The 20,192-nt window shown below is 29.0% G+C and overlaps 2 protein-coding genes across 2 annotated transcripts in view; both read right to left on the reverse strand.

Moving 5' to 3' along the window:
- Positions 1-20,192, reverse strand: part of LOC126734705 (agrin) — a 323,970-nt gene that overhangs the window by 99,267 nt on the left and 204,511 nt on the right. The window lies entirely within an intron of this gene.
- The window catches only part of LOC126734704 (uncharacterized), a 228,845-nt gene continuing 212,391 nt past the window's right edge, over positions 3,739-20,192 (reverse strand). Inside the window, exons 14-15 of the mRNA XM_050438420.1 lie at positions 10,164-10,421; positions 3,739-4,189 (exon numbers count right to left, since the gene is read on the reverse strand). Of these exons, the coding sequence (XP_050294377.1) occupies positions 4,089-4,189; positions 10,164-10,421 (359 nt within the window). The 3' untranslated portion in view covers positions 3,739-4,088. The remainder of the gene's footprint in view (positions 4,190-10,163; positions 10,422-20,192) is intronic.

Below are 20,192 nucleotides of genomic sequence, written 5' to 3' on the forward strand. Positions count from 1 at the left end.
CATTCAAAAACTATTAAATTTATTAATATTTTCATTCTAAAACCATTAATCTTATCAAGATTTTTATAGAAACCTTTTTTATTCCCAATTAAAAACTGTTTATTTTAAAAGAAATTTCATTGAAATCGGCCCAAAATTGGCTTAATTATGGCTATTTTCTTAGAATTTTCTTAAAAGTTCGCAAACCTAGACTCGGAGCAAACAAATGTTGTCCATTCAAAAACTACTAATTTTATCAAAATTTTCATAGTAACCTTTTTTGTTTCTAATGAAAAACTGTTCAATTTAAACAAAATTTCATAAAAATTAGGTCAAAATTGGCAGAATTATGGCTAATTTCTTGGAACAAATTCATTCAAAAATTATTAATTTGATTACTATGTTCATTAAAAAACCATTAGTTTATAAAAATTTTTATAAAAAGCTTTTTTGTTTCTATTTTAAAACTGTTCAATTTAAAATAAATTTCATCGAAATCGGGCCAAAATTGGCTAAATTATGGCCATTTATTTAGAAACCTCCGCGAACCTAGACTCGGAGCAAACAAACGTTGTCCATTCAAAAACTATTAATTTTATCAATATTTTCATAAGAATTTTTTTTGTTTTCAATTAAAAACTGTGTAATTTAAAATAAATTTCATAAAAATCGGGTCAAAATTGGCTTATTTATGGCAATTTTCTTGGAAAAAATTCATTCAAAAAATATTAATTTCAATAATATTTTCATTAAAAAACCATTAGTTTTATCAAAATTTTCATAAGAACCTTTTTTGTTCCTAATTAAAAACTATTCAATTTGAATTAAATTTCATCGAAATCGGCCTAAAATTGGCTTAATTATGGCTATTTTCTTAGAAAAGTTCACACACACCTAGACTTGGAACAAAGAAATGTTGTTCATTCAAAAACTATTAATTTTATCAAAATGTTCATAAGAACCTTTTTTGTTCCCAATTAAAAACTATTTTATTTAAAATAAGTTTTATCAAAATCGGGCCAAAATTGGGTTAATTATGGCTATTTATTTAGAAAACTCCGCGAACCTAAACTCGGAACAAACAAACGTTGTCCATTCAAGAAGTATTAATTTTATCAATATTTTCATAAGAACTTTTTTTGTTTTTAATTAAAAACTGTATAATTTAAAATAAATTTCATAAAAATCGGGTCAAAATTGGCTTATTTATGGCAATTTTCTTGGAAAAAATTCATTCAAAAAATATTAATTTCAATAATATTTTCATTAAAAAACCATTAGTTTTATCAAAATTTTCATAAGAACCTTTTTTGTTCCCAATTAAAAACTATTCAATTTGAATTAAATTTCATCGAAATCGGCCTAAAATTGGCTTAATTATGGCTATTTTCTTAGAAAAGTTCACACACACCTAGACTTGGAACAAAGAAATGTTGTTCATTCAAAAACTATTAATTTTATCAAAATGTTCATAAGAACCTTTTTTGTTCCCAATTAAAAACTATTTTATTTAAAATAAGTTTTATCAAAATCGGGCCAAAATTGGGTTAATTATGGCTATTTATTTAGAAAACTCCGCGAACCTAAACTCGGAACAAACAAACGTTGTCCATTCAAGAAGTATTAATTTTATCAATATTTTCATAAGAACTTTTTTTGTTTTTAATTAAAAACTGTGTAATTTAAAATAAATTTCATAAAAATCGGGTCAAAATTGGCTTATTTATGGCAATTTTCTTGGAAAAAATTCATTCAAAAAATATTAATTTCAATAATATTTTCATTAAAAAACCATTAGTTTTATCAAAATTTTCATAAGAACCTTTTTTGTTCCCAATTAAAAACTATTCAATTTGAATTAAATTTCATCGAAATCGGCCTAAAATTGGCTTAATTATGGCTATTTTCTTAGAAAAGTTCACACACACCTAGACTTGGAACAAAGAAATGTTGTTCATTCAAAAACTATTAATTTTATCAAAATGTTCATAAGAACCTTTTTTGTTCCCAATTAAAAACTATTTTATTTAAAATAAGTTTTATCAAAATCGGGCCAAAATTGGGTTAATTATGGCCATTTATTTAGAAAACTCCGCGAACCTAAACTCGGAACAAACAAACGTTTTCCATTCAAGAAGTATTAATTTTATCAAAATTTTCATAAGAACCTTTTTTATTCCCAATTAAAAAATGTTCAATCTAAAACAAATTTCATAAAAATCAGGTCAAAATTGGCACTTTTATGGCCATATTCTTGCAACAAATTCATTCAAAAACTACTAATTGCATTAATATTTTCATTCAAAAACCATTAGTTTTATCAAAATTTTCATTAGAACCTTTTTTGTTTCTATTTAAAAACTGTTCAATTTAAAATAAATTTTATCAAAATCGGCCGAAAATTAACTTAATTATGCTATAAGTTCGCGAACCTAGACTTGGACAAAACAAACGTTGTCCATTCAAAAACTATTCATTTTATCGAAATTTTCATAGGAACTTTTTTTGTTTCCAATTAAAAACCGTTCAATTTAAAATAAATTTAATAAAGATCGGGTCAAAATTGGCATCTTTATGGCCATTTTCTTGGAACAAATTCATTCAAAAACTATTATATGCATTAATAATTTCATTCAAAAACCATTAGTTTTATCAAAAAATAAGTCCAGAATTGCCATTGTTCTTTACGTAAGTCAAATTTAAGTCTAAAATAGCCAAAAGTGAAATCCCTGAAAAAAGGAAAAAATTACTTAAGCTCCCTGAAAGGTGACTAAGGAAGAAACCCTTTAATTGCTTGAAAATACCAGAAATTACCTTATAAAGAAAATAATACACAATTTGATCATGTTCATACATGTTTCCACTACTAGTAGTAGTTCTTGGCCCCTGTATAAGACATTGTAAAAGAAAAACTATTAATTTACCCGAATATCCGAACTTTCTATTATTTTAAACAAAAATCAATTAATTCATATACAAGGCGCATCGAACTAAGTTTCACTATATTCACCCTCTTTGCACAACATTACAGAAGTTCAGTATAGAAACTTAATTGCGAACGCCTTGCATTTATAGGGTGTCCTAGAAACGTCCCTTAGAAACAAAAAAACCACTATATAATAATATAATATAAAAAATTGTCACTAAATAAGCGTATAACGTTTATTTTTTTTTTTTTTTGTAATTTATGTTATATTATGCGTATTCCTTAATAAATCTGTTTTGAATTTAAACGAACCCTTATATCCTAAATGTGATCATTTTAAAGCTATACCTCGCCCGCCAACCCCCTCTCGGTAAAAGTCGGCGAAAAAACGTACTAAAATAATTAAACTACGAAATTCTGTTAAAAAGTTTAATAATTACGTTTACTAAACGCTAAGACATGGACCCATATTACGATTTTTTTTATTTTTTAAATATTATGTTTATATATATCATATGTCGTATATCTAATATTAAAAAGTTTGGGAAATTTGTGTCAAAAACACTTTTGGAATTATAATGGTAGATTCAATTGGATGTTTATCATAAGTGGGAGCGAGAAAGAATATTCATTTTTTCTATGTAATTGAAAAAGACAACACGATTTAGGGAAGAGAATTTTTAAAATTCCTAAAGTCAAAGTGGAAATAAAATTGCACCAATTTGGTACCAATAAAATTAAATATATAACTTATGACAAAATCCAAAAGAATCATACACGTTCAAAAAAAGGTTGTTAGTAATGACTCGTGTTAAAATAACTCGCTTAAAAAAATTATTTATGCAAATTTAATTCATTTAAAAAAAAAATTATACAAAGTACAAAAAAACCAATACAAAATCCCTAATTATTATCTTACTTATAAATGTTTACACCCTGTTTATTAAGATATTAATCATTACAAGGATATTTATTTAAAATAAAATAAAATAATGCCAACTGATTGTCTTATAAACATATAATAAAAAAAATATATAACTCTAATCTATCTCACTTGGGTAACATATAAGGAACTGACACGAAATACATACAAAAAAAAGTCTTTTTTTTAATTAAATTAAAAAAAAAAAGACTCTTTGTATATGTATATATATTTATATATAACAACAATTAATTCAAAACCTTACAAGACATGCAAATTTTCACAGGACTTTGATTTGCTATCTCTGGCCCACACTTTACCTAAGAGACTTCTCACTTTTAGACTCGCCGAAGTTCTGCTACCTAAAAAAAAATATATATAAATAAATATAAATTACGAGTGTTTTTGAACAATAGTGCCGAATCCAATGGCAGAATGGCAAACGGTACTTAAATCTTTGTGCAAAAGATTGACAAATTGTTAAAATTAGTCGGGCATGTATGAACTGCTTTGAAATGTAATTGGTTGATTAGATGACATTCTGCCATTGATTTCGAGGTTTATTCAAACATGACCAAATGACTAATATGCGGAGAGTATAGTAATCTTTTGTCTTTGTTAGTCACATCATAATCAATGAATTATTTTTCTTTTTTTAAATAGTTATTGTAAAATCAGTTTTTCATGAGAGGGAGAGAGAAAGCAGCACATCGTGTTTGGGTTTTTTGGTTCCTCCCGGATGTTTCCAGAAGATTAATCAATTTCAAAAAAAATTATTTTATTCTTACAATTTCTGGAATTTGGCTTCCTTTTCTGGGTTCCGTATGATCCAGAGAATAATTTCGAAATTAAATGATGATTTAAGAAAAAATGGTCAAAAACTAACTTTTAAATAAATTATTTAATAAAAAAAGTACGCCACTGTATTTTTCTAAAAAAAAAATATTTTTAAATCTTTGTTTATTTTTAAAGTTTTTTTATTTGCATATCTTATTTGGTATAATTATTGTTTTATACACGTTAATGCATTTTCTATTTTTTTCTAGGTTTTTTTGTGTATGATATTCCATTATTTCACTATAAGATATAGACGTGTATGAAAAGTATATCGTATGCTACAGAGTGACATATATGTGATATCATTTTTATCACATATTTGAAGTGTAGTGTGTATCGAGTTTAAAAACTAGATATATAAATTCCTTGTTAATTTTTTTAATGCCAAAATTCTCTCCCTTATGTAAACAGAATCGTGTATTATATACGTATATTCTCCCCTATAATTCTCCTAAAAAGCATTTTTTTCTTAGGCAATTATTTTCTGCAAAAAAAACCGTTTTTCATTAATCCTACCCTTACCCCCCCACCCACCCCACACTATTTACCAGTAAGAAACTGTTTTCAAAAATCATTATTTTTTTAAATTACTATACATGAATAATAGCTGGTTTTGCCATTAATACCTAATCTAGTAACACAGTTTATTTATATAAATTTTACATAATTATATATATGTTTATTAATAAATATTTAATACAAAAACAGTGTTATTGGATTGGATATTTCGGACGAAAAACGGTGATTTTTCAAAAGAATTTCGTACTAAAAAAATATTTGGGGTGGGTGGGGGGGTGTAAGGGTTGTGTTGATAAAAAACAATATTTTTGCAGAAAATATATATTCAATATTTAACTAAATGTCACTGTTTATTTAAATTTGATATAATTCTATATTTAAATATTTAGTATAAAAACAGCGTTATTAGATTGGAAAATATGGACAAAAAACAGTGATTTTTCAGAAGAATTTTATAAAAAATTTGATGTTTAGTAATTGAGTTTAAAAAACTAGATATGTAAATCCCGTGTTATTTTTTTTAAATGCCCAAATTCTCTCCCTTACGTATACAGAATCGTGTATTATATGTACAGGGTGTCCAAGATAAGAATCCTAAGCATGAGGATCTCGGTACCTGCTGGAGATACAGCTTCGGTTATATTAGGAAAAAGTTGTGCACTTTGAAGCGTGTTTACATGCCGTTGAGAAACTTCAAAAATTTCTATGGCCTGCTGAGATATTTGGAAAAAACGGAAATTTGCCAATATCGATTTTATTTTTTCCTGGCTTTATTTTAAAAGAGATCAAAAAACTATTGACACTTTGTCATTGACACTTTTGAAGTAGTACGTGATGGCGCTATTAAATTTTATATTCGACGTTTCGTTTTCGAGAAACCATCATCAACTTTATTTTTTTATATGGCGCGAAAAGAAAGTACACCCTGTATCTGATTCCATTTTTTATTACAAATTCAATGATGTCACATTTTTTTTGTTAGTTGAAAGGAAAAATGCAAATTTTCTATTTTTTTAGCATATTTTTTAAGTAAGCTTTGGAAACAAATGCTTTGACGTATGTAAATACCTGTTACCGAGTCTGTCTCATTTTCCTTAATATCTATTTAGAGAGTGATGAAGCTAAATGAAGCATTGATTTGCATTGTACATTGTACTACTTATAAATAAAAAAATTTAACCAGTAATAGACAAATGTTTTATGATTTTTCTAACGATATGCAACAAATAATGAATACATTTTAAAAATAACGAAAAAAGCAAATAAATTAACGCATTTTATAAATTTAATTTAAAACAGGTGTTCAAACAGGTTTCCGTTATTTTTTAGACATAAGTATGATCTTCTTACAGTAGCAATATCTCTGGCGTAATACTTTGAAAAGCGGCCGTCACACATTCTCGTAACTCCTGCTCAGTTCCAAAAGAATGTTGATAGACTCGGTTTTTAATAAATCTCCAAAGGAAGAAGTCCAAAGGGGTTAAGTCCGGAGATCGCGCTGGCCAAGACACTTCACTGGAGGTTCCAATCCACTTTTCAGGAAAACGCTGCGAAAGGTACTGTCGAACTTGCCCAGAATTATGTGCACGAGCCCCGTCTTGTTGAAACCAACAGCTATTGACTTGTGCCAGAGGTAAATCATCTAAGCAGTCTTCTAAATCATTTTGCAATAAATTAAGATATCGTTCTGCTGTTAATGAATAAAGGTAAATAAATGGACCTAGTATTTTGGTTCCTAAAATTCCACACCACATATTAAACCCAAAACGTTGTTGATGTCTAGATATTTTCTTAACACGCGGATATTGTTGGACCCAGTAATGACTATTGCGGCGGCTAAAGATACCATTATTAGTGACCATACTTTCGTCGGACCATATTACTTTTGATGGAAAATTAAAATCCTCTTCAGAGGCACGTGTATACTACTCACAAAAATGCCGACGTCGTTCGAAATCCCCAGGTTTAAGTCCTTGGCCAATTCTAAATTTGTAGGGGTGATATCTGTTTTTACGTAAAATAAACTGAGCTGTAGATTTGGCCACTCTTACATTTTTTTCAATTTGCTTGGTTGATATCTCGGGGTTTTCAATAACTGCTTGTAAAATATTATTTTGAGTTTCTTCAAGAGATTCCTTTTTTGAATCAGATACAGGGTGTACTTTCTTTTCGCGCCATATAAAAAAATAAAGTTGATGGTGGTTTCTCGAAATCGAAACGTCGGATATAAAATTTAAAAGCGCCATCACGTACTACTTCAAAAGTGTCAATGAGAAAGTGTCAATAGTTTCTTGATATCTTTTAAAATAAAGCCAGGAAAAAATAAAATCGATATTGGCAAATTTACGTTTTTTCCAAATATCCCAGCAGGCCATGGAAATTTTTGAAGTTTCTCAACGGCATGTATATACGCTTCAAAGTGCACAACTTTTTCCTAATTTAACCGAAGCTGTATCTCCAACAGGTACCGAGATCCCCATGCTTAGGATTCTTATGTTAGACACCCTGTATACGTATATTCTCACCTATAATTCTCTTAAAAAGCATTTTTTTCACAGGCAATTATTTTCTGCAAAAAAAAAACGTTTTTTATTAATCCTACCATTACCCCCCCACCCACCCCACACTATTTACCAGTAAAAAAGTGTTTTCAAAAATCATTATTTTTTTAAATTATTATACATGAATAACAGCTGATTTTGCCATTAATACCTAATCTAGTAACACAGTTTATTTATATAAATTTTACATAATTATATATATGTTTATTAATAAATATTTAATACAAAAACAGTGCTATTAGATTGGATATTTTGAACGAAAAACGGTGATTTTTCAAAAGAATTTCTTACTAAAAAAATGTTTGGGGTGGGTGGGGGGGTTTAAGGGTTGTGTTTATGAAAATCAATGTTTTTGCAGAAAATATATATTCAATATTTAACTAAATGTCACTGTTTATTTAAATTTGATATAATTCTATATTTAAATATTTAGTATAAAAACAGCGTTATTAGATTGGAAAATATGGACAAAAAACAGTGATTTTTCAGAAGAATTTTATAAAAAATTTGATGTTTAGTAATTGAGTTTAAAAACTAGATATGTAAATCCCGTGTCATTTTTTTAAATGCCCAAATTCTCTCCCTTACGTATACAGAATCGTGTATTATATACGTATATTCTCACCTATAATTTTCTTAAAAAGCATTTTTTTCACAGGCAATTAATTTCTGCAAAAAAAAACGTTTTTTATTAATCCTACCATTACCCCCCCACCCACCCCACACTATTTACCAGTAAAAAATTGTTTTCAAAAATCATTATTTTTTTAAATTACTATACATACATACAGAATAACAGCTGGTTTTGCCATTAATACCTAATCTAGTAACACAGTTTATTTATATAAATTTTACATAATTATATATATGTTTATTAATAAATATTTAATACAAAACAGTGTTATTGGATTGGATATTTTAAACGAAAAACGGTGATTTTTCAAAATAATTTCTTACTAAAAAAATGTTTGGGGTGGGTGGGGGGGGTAAGGGTTGTGTTGATAAAAAAACATTTTTTTGCACTAAATATATATATTCAATATTTAATTAAATATCATTGTTTATTTAAATTTGATATTATTTTATATATAAATATTTAGTATAAAAACAGCGTTATTATATTGGATAATATGGATTTTTCATAAAAATTCCATCAAATATTTGACGTGTAGTAATCGAGTTTAAAAACTAGATATGTAAATCCCGTGACGATTTTTTTTTAAATGCCGAAATTTCCTCTTATTTGTACACAGACTAGTATATGATATACGTATATTCTACAGTTTAATAAATATACCAAAACCAATAATTTACTAGAAAATTTGACGATAATAATATATGACGGAGTGCTTGGCTAAGCTATGCTTAACATCAATTTTCTAAGGTATCATTAGGACAAGATATTTCTTCCATGTAACTGGACAAAAAAAATCATTTTTTCAATAAAAACCTAATTTCCAGACAGTAACTTTTAATAAATTCTAGTTGCGATCCTATAGGTTTGAAATCTTGAGTTTAGTTGTGGGATGGGATCGAAGGAATAAAAACAAACGTCACTTTATGTACTGGCCAACGTTTCGCAATAATTTTATTGCTTCATCAGGGCCATAACAGTGTGATTTTGCTTGTCATAAAAAATCATGTTTACAGGACACATAGGTAACATAGAATATATAAAATATTATTTTTTTAACAAAAAACACACCGTAGAATCAATTTTAAAGCAACTGTCTGTGATACAACCCATCAATTTAAACCGTTTTTGTTTAATATATCTTGTGTTACTCTAGTATATGAGTGATTAAGTGAACTGTAACCATAGTAAAGGAGCATACTTATATATCTAGTGCTTATTATGTTTGTTTTATTTAAGATGTCAATGTTGAAGTCGCCAATTATTTATTTATTTATTTATTTTACAATACAGGTAAATAAATACCCATCTACAAGGCAGGAAAGACCTTCAAATACATAAATATAACTTATATAAAATTAACTTATTATAATACTAATGCCTTCTTTTTTTGGTAAATTATTTAGATAAAGATCAAAGTCATAATTCACCCATCAAAAATATTATTTGAACTATTGTTATAATTAGTTATAAACCCCTGGGATAGTAAAGTTTTTTATTTCTGGAATATGCCTAGTTTCACCCAGTACAATTATGTCAAGTTTATCAAGACAAAAGGTATCTATAAATGCTAAAAAGCTGTCAAAATTTTTTCTTAAACTTCTGATATTTAAATGTACCTAGTTTAAACTTTTTTTGTTTATTAAGAAGGAATTTCGTGCTTTTTGAATTTTAAATTCATTAACGTCATAACGCCTGTCTTTTATTAGATCAGGTTGAATTTCCTTTTTTTCCAATTCTTTGAGTATAATTACCTAAATAAAATATAAATATTCAATATTGTACCTCTGTACTTCTTAGGTGAATTTTGAGCGCTTCCCGTAGTAGTGGGCGTGGCGGTACCGGAAGCGGGCGATCGGTTCCTGTGCAAGTTCTTCTTCGACGAACTCCTTTTGCGGAATAGGTCACGCGACCTCTCCGGATTTTCCAGTTTCAGTCGGATCTGCGTCAAAATCCCCACCAGGAGTTCGTCCACGTTATGATTGATCCCCACCGACGTTTCAATGTATTTGCAGTCGTACGACGTTGCCGTTTGTTTTCCTTCTATTATAAATAGAAAATCACTATCTGTGTTATTTGAATATGTATTGAAAATAAGGGCCTTAATAGCATTTTTCATTTATGTATGTCAATTTATAGATAAAAACTGTTCTATTAAACCTATTCTAATAAATATAAGCAAGATCATTTTAGATAGTGTGATAGAAAGAGTCATAAACAGAGAAACACTCATAGGTCCATAATAATCAACAATTACAAAATAGGAAATACCTATAGTCCAAAATTATTTTGTTTTATTAAAAAGTGCTTGTTTTACATACTGACATACACATCCTTATTTATTTAATTAAATGCCTCTAATGCGGATTTAGCCTTAAAAAAATGATACATTTGCGTGCCGTCTGCAAAACTCTGGATCTGACAGTACTATTTTCCAACATTAAGCAAGTCGGAAATCCAGAGTCTAGAGGAACTCCTTTTCTACATTTGCTTTCTGTAAGATAAGTAGGATCTAAAGAATGTTTGAGAAACATGGTCAAATAAATGAAAATGATGATCTAAGGTGTTAAATGCTTTGGAAAAATCAAGCATTACAAGTCAATGCTGCAGTAGTAACTTCCTGGGTACCTGTTAGTAAGATAGAAGTCCTGAGGCATTCTAAGATATTATTAAATAAATAAATAAATAAATAGAAGATTACAGTTCGTTTTATTTAAATTTCTTTTAAATGTTTTGTTTCATTTATTTTAATAGTATTAAATTAAATTAACTATAAAATAAATAAACGAGTGGAAGATTTTTTTAAAATATTTTCCTAAAATTTCATTTTATTTATTTAAAGAGTATTGAAACAAATTTAAGATAAAATAGACAAATGGAGAATTACTGTTTGTTTTATTTAAATATTAAAACAAAACTTCTCATTTATTTAAATACCATTGAAATAAATTTACTATAAATTAGATAAATAAATGGAGGATTAAAAAAACCTTAACTTTTCAATATTCAATACATTTGAACCATCACTAATAACTTGACGAATACGTGGTACTTTTGGCGCCCAACATTGTGGGCAATTACTTAAATATATTGTAAAATTGAGTGGATTCTTTAAACTTTCAAAGGTCATTTCTTCATTTTAAAAAATGTCTGGAAAAAATGCTGAAATAGGTGTTTAATTATTTTAATATAAGAAGCTGTTTTCCAATTGTTAGAGCTCTAGCTCTCGTGGTTCCAAAAATATAAGCATTCTGTCTCTAGGGATTTCAATATTTTTAAAGAAAAATTTCTTTAACTTCCAGGGACAATTTCTTCTTTTTGAAAAATGTCTGGAAAAAATGCTGAAATAGGTGTCTAATGATTTTATTATAAGAAGCTGTGTTCCAATTTTCAGAGCTCTAGCTCTCTTGGTTCGAGAAATATGAGCATTTTGTCTCTAGAAATTTCAATATTTTTTAAGAAAAATTTCTTTAACTTCCAGGGATAATTTGTTCTTTTTGAAAAATGTCTGGATAAAATGCTGAAATAGGTATCTAATGATTTTGTTATAAGAAGCTGTGTTCCAATTTTCAAAGCTTTAGCTTTCTTTGTTCCAGAGATATAAGCATTTTGTCTCTAGGGATTTCAATATTTTTAAAGAAAAATTTCTTCAACTTCCAGGGACAATTTCTTCTTTTTGAAAAATGTCTGGAAAAAATGCTGAAATAGGTGTCTAATGATTTTATTATAAGAAGCTGTGTTCCAATTTTCAGAGCTCTAGCTCTCGTGGTTCCAGAGATATGAGCATTCTGTCTCTAGGTATTTCAATATTTTTAAAGAAAAATTTCTTTAACTTCCAGGGATAATTTCTTCTTTTTGAAAAATGTCTGGAAAAAATGCTGAAATAGGTGTCTAATGATTTTATTATAAGAAGCTGTGTTCCAATTTTCAAAGCTCTAGCTTTCTTTGTTCCAGAGATATAAGCATTTTGTCTCTAGGGATTTCAATAGTTTTAAAGAAAAATTTCTTTAATTTCCAGGGACAATTTCTTCTTTTTGAAAAATGTCTGGAAAAAATGCTGAAATAGGTGTCCAATGATTTTATTATAAGAAGCTGTGTTCCAATTTTCAGAGCTCTAGCTCTCTTGGTTCGAGAAATATGAGCATTCTGTCTCTAGAAAGTTGAATATTTTTTAAGAAAAATTTCTTCAACTTCCAGGGACAATTTCTTCTTTTTGAAAAATGTCTGGAAAAAATGCTGAAACAGGTGTCTAATGATTTTATTATAAGAAGCTGCGTTCTAATTTTCAAAGCTCTAGCTTTCTTTGTTCCAGAGATATAAGCATTTTGTCTCTAGGGATTTCAATAGTTTTAAAGAAAAATTTCTGCAACTTCCAGGGACAATTTCTTCTTTTTGAAAAATGTCTGGAAAAAATGCTGAAACAGGTGTCTAATGATTTTATTATAAGAAGCTGTGTTCTAATTTTCAGAGCTCTAGCTCTCTTGGTTCGAGAAATATGAGCATTCTGTCTCTAGAAAGTTGAATATTTTTTAAGAAAAATTTCTTTAACTTCCAGGGACAATTTCTTCTTTTTGAAAAATGACTGGAAAAAATGCTGAAATAGGTGTCTAATGAATGATTTTATTATAAGAAGCTGTGTTCCAATTTTCAAAGCTCTAGCTTTCTTTGTTCCAGAGATATAAGCATTTTGTCTCTAGGGATTTCAATAGTTTTAAAGAAAAATTTCTTCAACTTCCAGGGACAATTTTTTCTTTTTGAAAAATGTCTGGATAAAATGCTGAAATAGGTGTCTAATGATTTTATTATAAGAAGCTGTGTTCTAATTTTCAGAGCTCTATCTCTTGGTTCGAGAAATATGAGCATTCTGTCTCTAGAAATTTGAATATTTTTAAATAAGAATTTCTTCAACTTCCAGGGACAATTTCTTCTTTTTGAAAAATGTCTGGAAAAAATGCTGAAATAGGTGTCTAATGTTTTTATTATAAGAAGCTGTGTTTCAATTTTCATAGCTCTAGCTCTCTTAGTTTCAGAAATATGAGCATTTTAGCTATAGATTTCAATATTTAGAAAGAAAAATTTATTCAATTTCCAGGGATAATTTCTTCATTTTAAAAAAAGTCTGAATAAAATGCTAAAATAGGGAAAGTTCTATAGGAGAAAGAGAAAAGTTCTACAATTGAAATATATATATACTTTAAAATGAGTAAGTACCTTAGAAAACAAACATAATTTTTTAGACAGTATTGCAAAGAAAGTCCAATATCTTTGAAATTATTTTTTATATAGAATTATACCCAAAACAACATTTATAGCGCATACTCTAGTGAATATTTTGATTTCAGTGTTATGAGAATGCTTCAAGTAGTTTTTTGAGATATTGGACTTTGAAATGAAAGGGGTACCTTGGAAATCAAGTATAATTTGTAGACACTATAAAATCTTTATGAAGATTCAGATTGCACTAAGAAAGTTAACTTTTATAGCAATAACTGTCAATATTAATAATAAGTTTTCTTTTGAAATTCGTAAATATTTATATGGAATTTAAAAAAAACACTACTCAACTAAAAATTAATCAAAAGTTTAAGTGCATCTCTTGTTCTTTCTAATTTTAATTACTGTAATGTAGTGTATGTTTTTTTCTAATTAATCAGGAGGATAAATCTCGTATTAAAAAAATTTAAAATACCTGTAAATGAAGCATTACAGGTATTTTAAATTTTTAAACGTTAAATTTTTAACTGTTTAAATAATGACTTCTATCAGCATTTTTCATGACTGCCACTACTTCAAAGCATACGCCAATGTTCTCTCCTTGTTTCAGATGTTGATCATATCCATTCGAACCAAAACAGTAGATTTCTTTTGCGTAGATATTGGCTTGGCTAGAAAAATTACTTGACCATATAGTTTGCAGTTTTCCATGGGCTCAATCAAAACAGTTTCTCCCTCTTTTCCTCCAGTTGTAGCATTACCACCACCTCTGAATTTCCTGGTATAGTAACATCCTTGAATAACTTAACGATTCTGGTATTTACTTTATTTTCATATAGGTGGTGCATATAAATCTCCTCATATAAAACTCCTCTCAGTTATATACATCCATTTTAAACTGCTGAGCATTTATAAGATCTAATCCTAATATGACATCATCCATGATTTTTGCTACTAGTACTGGCTGTTGGAATGTTGTTAAGCCAATGGTGACTGTAGCTTCATGCAATCCAAGAATCGGGATCCTTTTTCCATTTGCAGACTCCGGAATTAAATTGGGTGGTGCTGAAATCCTACAGTGTGCTACGATGTTCGGCTTTACGATAGTATGACTTGATCCTGTATCCACTACCATCTCACATTCACGGCCGCATATTTTTCCCGGTACTACTAAGCTCTCTCTAGGATGTGGTAGCCGGTTTAGTCTTATACGTAGGGCTTGGTAGCACCCAACCAGCTTGCGCTCCATAAAGCTGACTAATTGAAGTTTTCTTGGTTCCTTGGATCTCTTAAAGGCTTGGGGCATTGACGTTTAAGGTGCCCCTACTTATGGTCTTTTAGGTTTCCTGTCTAATAATGATTCAATCTTCTTTAGGCGGTCTTCGAGATCACTTTCCGAAGTTTTGATTTGTCTTATTCGTGTCTGCCTTCTAGTTGCTTAAAAAGCTGCCTCATACTCTAGTCCATGGGCCAATGCTTCTGATATACTTTTATGATGAGCCATCCTTAGAACGTGGTTAGTATCTGGACCTCGAACTCCGTCAATAAAACAATTTATAGAAATTTGTTCTCGGAACCCTGTTGGAGCTGAAGGATAAGCCAGATTTACTAATCGAGCAACATCGGCCTCAAACTGTTGGAGTCCTTCCTCGGGATGTTGTCTTCTAGATTAGTAGATGGGCTTCACCGTATTTCATCTCTAAGGTACGCATCAGTACGTCGAAATTGAGCTGATCCTCAGATGGCACCATTCTTAATATTTCTGTAGCTCCTCCTCTAAGGCTTAGCATTTTCTTCGTTATCCCAGCGATTTCCCCTAGCAGCGGCCTCAAATTGATTCAAATAGGTACTCCATGCTTTTTTGCCGTCGAATTTTGGTGGCTTTACTTTCATCATTGTTTGCATTCCAGGATCGGGATGAAGAGGAGTCCGTTTTCCTTTCATCTCTAGTTCTTGGATCTTTTTTTGTACTTGCCCCAATTCTTCTTCTACCGTTGCTTCAAAGTTAGTCATTAATTGTTTCTGATTCACCTTCAGATCTTCTTTAAGTTGTAAAACTCGTTTCTCTTGTTTTCTGTCTCGTTTCTCCTGCTCCTTTTTAAGATTATCTTTTAAATTAAGTAAGTCATCTTTCATGGCTCGAATCAGGTCTTCATTTTCCTTCTTCAGGTCAGATTTAATTGTCTTTAGTAAATCTTCCTGTTTCTTGTCTCGCTCTTCTCTCTGTTTGCGGTCTCGTTCTTCTTCTTCTACTTTTTGCTCGTCAAACTTCCTTAATAGCAGCTCCATCAATTTCTCGGCCTCCATCTTGGCCTGACTTTTTGTTAATATACAAACATTATTTAAACAGTTAAAAGTTTAAAACATATGATCTCAGAAAATACATTAAAAATTGTTGGGACTTAATTGGTCGAATATGGAATCTCAAAGACAATAATTCCAGTTTGGTGTATTCGTCAGCAAAATTATAAATGATGAGGAATTAATTGAAGTATATTATGTCCAATATGTAACAAACTGATTTTTTTTTGAGTGAATTTTTGGAGAATAATTAATTAAAAAAAATTATTATGTCCATTATTTTTGTATAACAACTATAACTCAAAAACCAGGAAAATGCCATCCGAAAAATAAAAGGAGTTAAAAAAAGGCTTTAACAACTCCTGAAGTTCGTATAATTTATTACTACATCTCGAAATTCTAAAGTTCGTCAATTTTTAGAGCTCTAGCTCTTTTGGTTCTAGAGATATGAGCATTTTGTCTCTAGGGATTTCAACATTTTTAAGAAAAAATATCTTCAGTTTTTCTGCTTTTTCACAAATGTCTGGAAAAAATGCTGAAATGATTTTATTATAATTTTGTTTTAATGTGTTTGCAGTCGTACGACGTTGCCGTTTGTTTTCCTTCTATTATAAATAGAAAATCTGTGTTATTTGAATATGCACTGAAAATAAGGGCCTTATTTGCATTTTTCAATTATGTATGTACATTTATAAATAAAAGCTATTCTATTAAACCTATTCTAATAAAGCAAGATCAATTTAGATTGCGTGTTGTCTGCAAAACCCTGGATCTGACAGTATTTTCTAACATCAAGCAGGTCGGAAATAAGACACGTTCCAACAAGTATCTAATAAATTTAAATGAGCAATTACTGTACAGATTTTTAACACTGTAGCTTTTTTGGTTTTTTAATTATGAGCAATTTGGTAAAAATGCAATTTCTTAGGAATTTCTTTTTTATCAACTTCTTGTAAATTTTTTACAAAACGCTAAAATAGGTGTCTAATCAATTTAAAAGACCAATAACTATGCACATTTTCAACAATATAGTCTTCTTAGTTGTTGAGTTATAGGCAAGTTGATAACAAAAAGAGGTATTTTTGTTTCTAAGTTACTAAGAAATACTTCACTAAGAAATGGCGATAAACAAGAGCCCATTGCTAGTCCTTCTTTTTGTTTAAAAAAACGGTTGTTAAGTTGGAGAAAATCTTGATCTAACATAGTAGAAAGAAGCAAAAGTCGATTTACCACCAAGAGTGAATCAAGTTTCCCCCTGAGAAGTTCTTTGATTAAAAGATATATATAAGAAAAAAAAATTAATTTAGAAAAAAAATTTATCAACTTTTTGTATATTTTTCACAAAAGGCTAAAACAGTTTTCTTATAAATTTAAAAAAGCAATAATTGTGCAAATTTTCAACAGTGTAGGTTTTTTGGTTTTTGAGTTATGAGCAATTTGGTAAAATTTCTATGAGAAGAAAAAAATCAATTTTTTAGGATTTTTTTTATCAACTTCTCGTACATTTTTCAAAAAACGCTGAAATTGGTGTCTAGTGAATTTAAAAGCATAATAATTTACGGGGATGTAGAAAACATCCCCCTTTACTTAACAATTCAATTTTCCTCTAAATAGCATAAAACCTTACACCTTCAACTTCATATACGCAAATAAAGTAACAAATCGCCATTTTCCTGCTTTCTCACCCCGAAAAACGTCAGCATAACGTCAAAAGAGCAAAAACATCTGAATAAAACCCCCATTGCAGCCCTCAATAACGAGACCATTACCCACAGATGCAAAACGGCACTTCACTCACGCAAAGGGCCATTTTCCAGGTAACAAATGCAAATAAGGACTAAAATAGTCCTTTGATCCAACGTTATATGCAAGGCGATTTGAATAAGTACTTTTTCAAAATTATAAAAGGGTTTACATAAACATAATCCGTTCGTGTAATCCTATTGTGAGGTATTCTAAAGCCCTAATCTCCCTGGTAATTAAATTTTGTTGACACAATAATTAATATAATGCGTATTATCTCCGCAGCAAGTGTTCCTTGTTGGGGCAGCTGGATTTCCGTTGATATACTCGGTTTTAACGATTATTATTATTATTAAGAGCAGAATATTGAGAAAACAATTTTAAATCGAGAACTTTTCTTGGGTTATTTCAAGCTTAAAAGTCGAGTATTTTTAAGGTCCCAAAGTGAAATTTTCTAGAATTATTATTCCCCCGTGAAAGTGTCTCTGGCAATATATTTACCGGGAATTCAATTATGTCTCCATGGAGAGAGTTTTAAACGTTATTTTGCTTTAATTAATTCTTAAAAGTTGAATGGAGGCCCAACGTTTGCTTTTGTCGGATTACAATTAGTAAGTGGAGGGTGACTCGGGGAAGTTTAAAGTGAAAAAGGTAATTTGAAAGTGAAGGCTTTATGGGAGGCTTAAGCACTTAAAAAAATTAAATTCTACGCGGATAAAACGTTGAAATGTTGGGAAGCTAAACGAAATTTGGAATTTCGAGAAGTAATCTGCAGGAGTTGATGATACTTTTTTCAACTCCCTGTACATTTTGAGTGGAACTTTTCCGATTTTTGGGTTACAGGAAGGTTTTTTAAAAAAAAATAAGTTCTAACTCGAAACGCACACTTTAGAAAAAATTTTTGTTGGTTTCTTATCGAATACGCACTACAAATGTTACTAGATAACTCGGTATAATTGCGGAGATATTGAACTTTATTTATTTCTTTATTATTTAATATTTTCAATTAGGTTCGACGATTTTCCAATGTATAGAGTTACTTTTATTTAGTTAGAGTTGCTTTAATACGAGATTTATCCTCTTAATCAATTAAAAAAATCGTACACTACATTACAGTAATTAGATATTACAAAGAACAAAAGACGCACATAAATATTTCCTTAATTTTTGGTTAAGTATAGACATTTTAACTCTAATTAAATAAATTGATATTAGTGCGAAAATTTTAACTCAATAATGGTTTTTCGAGGGTTTCTTCTATTCAGAATTTCCTATTTCAGCATTTTTCCAATTTTATAAGAATATTGAAATCTCCACAGATAAAATGCTCGTATCTCTGGAACCAAAAGGGCTAGAGCTCTGAAAATTGAAATACAACTTCTTATAATAAAACCATTGAACACAAATTTCAGCATTTTTTCCAGACATTTTATAAAAAGAATAAATAATCCCTGGAAATTGAAGTAATTTTTCTTTAAAATTATTGAAATTCCTAGAGATCGAATGCTTATATCTCTGGAACCAAAAGAGCTAGAGGTCTCAAAATCGGGACACAGCTTTTTATAATAATATTATTGGACACCTATTTTAGCATTGTTTCCAGACATATTTTAAAATGAAGAAATTACCTCTGGAAGTTTAAAGAATTCACTTAATTTGACAAAATATTGAAGTAATTGCCCACAATGTTGGGTGCCAAATGTACCACGTATTCGTCACGTTATTAGTGATTATTTAAATGCATTGAATATTGAAAAGTGACGATTTTTTTAATCCTCCATTTATTTATCTAAAATACTTGTTATAGCATTTTGTGAAAAATATACAAAAAGTTGATAACATTTTTTTTTCTTTAAATTGATTTTTTCTCTTAGAAATTTTAACGATATGCCGATAACTCAAAAACCAATAAAGCTACATTGCTGAAAATTTGCACAGTTACTGCCCTTTTAAATTGATTAGACAACTATTTCAGCGTTTTTTGAAAAATGTACAAGAAGTTGATAAAAAAAAAATTATTTAAAAAATTAAATTTTTCTCTTAGAAATTTTAACGACATGCCTATGACTTAAAAACCAATGGAGCTACATTGCTGAAAATTTGCACAGTTATTGCCCTTTTAAATTGATTAGACACCTATTTTAGCGTTTTTTGAAAAATGTACAAAAAGTTGATAAAAAAAAAATTAATTTAAAAAATTGAATTTTTCTCTTGGAAATTTTAACGATATGCCGATAACTCAAAAACCAATAAAGCTACATTGCTGAAAATTTGCACAGTTACTGCCCTTTTAAATTGATTAGACATTTATTTCAGCGTTTTTTTAAAAATAGACATAAAGTTGATAAAAAAAAATTATTTAAAAAATTGAATTTTTCTCTTAGAAATTTTAACGACATGCCTATAACTCAAAAACCAATAGAGCTACATTGCTGAAAATTTGCACAGTTACTGCCCTTTTAAATTGATTAGATACCTATTTCAGCGTTTCTTAAAAAATGTACAAGAAGTTGATAAAAAAAATATTATTTAAAAAATTGAATATTTCTCTTAGAA

This window comes from Anthonomus grandis, chromosome 3, assembly GCF_022605725.1.
Source record: "Anthonomus grandis grandis chromosome 3, icAntGran1.3, whole genome shotgun sequence".
Lineage (NCBI taxonomy): Eukaryota > Metazoa > Arthropoda > Insecta > Coleoptera > Curculionidae > Anthonomus > Anthonomus grandis.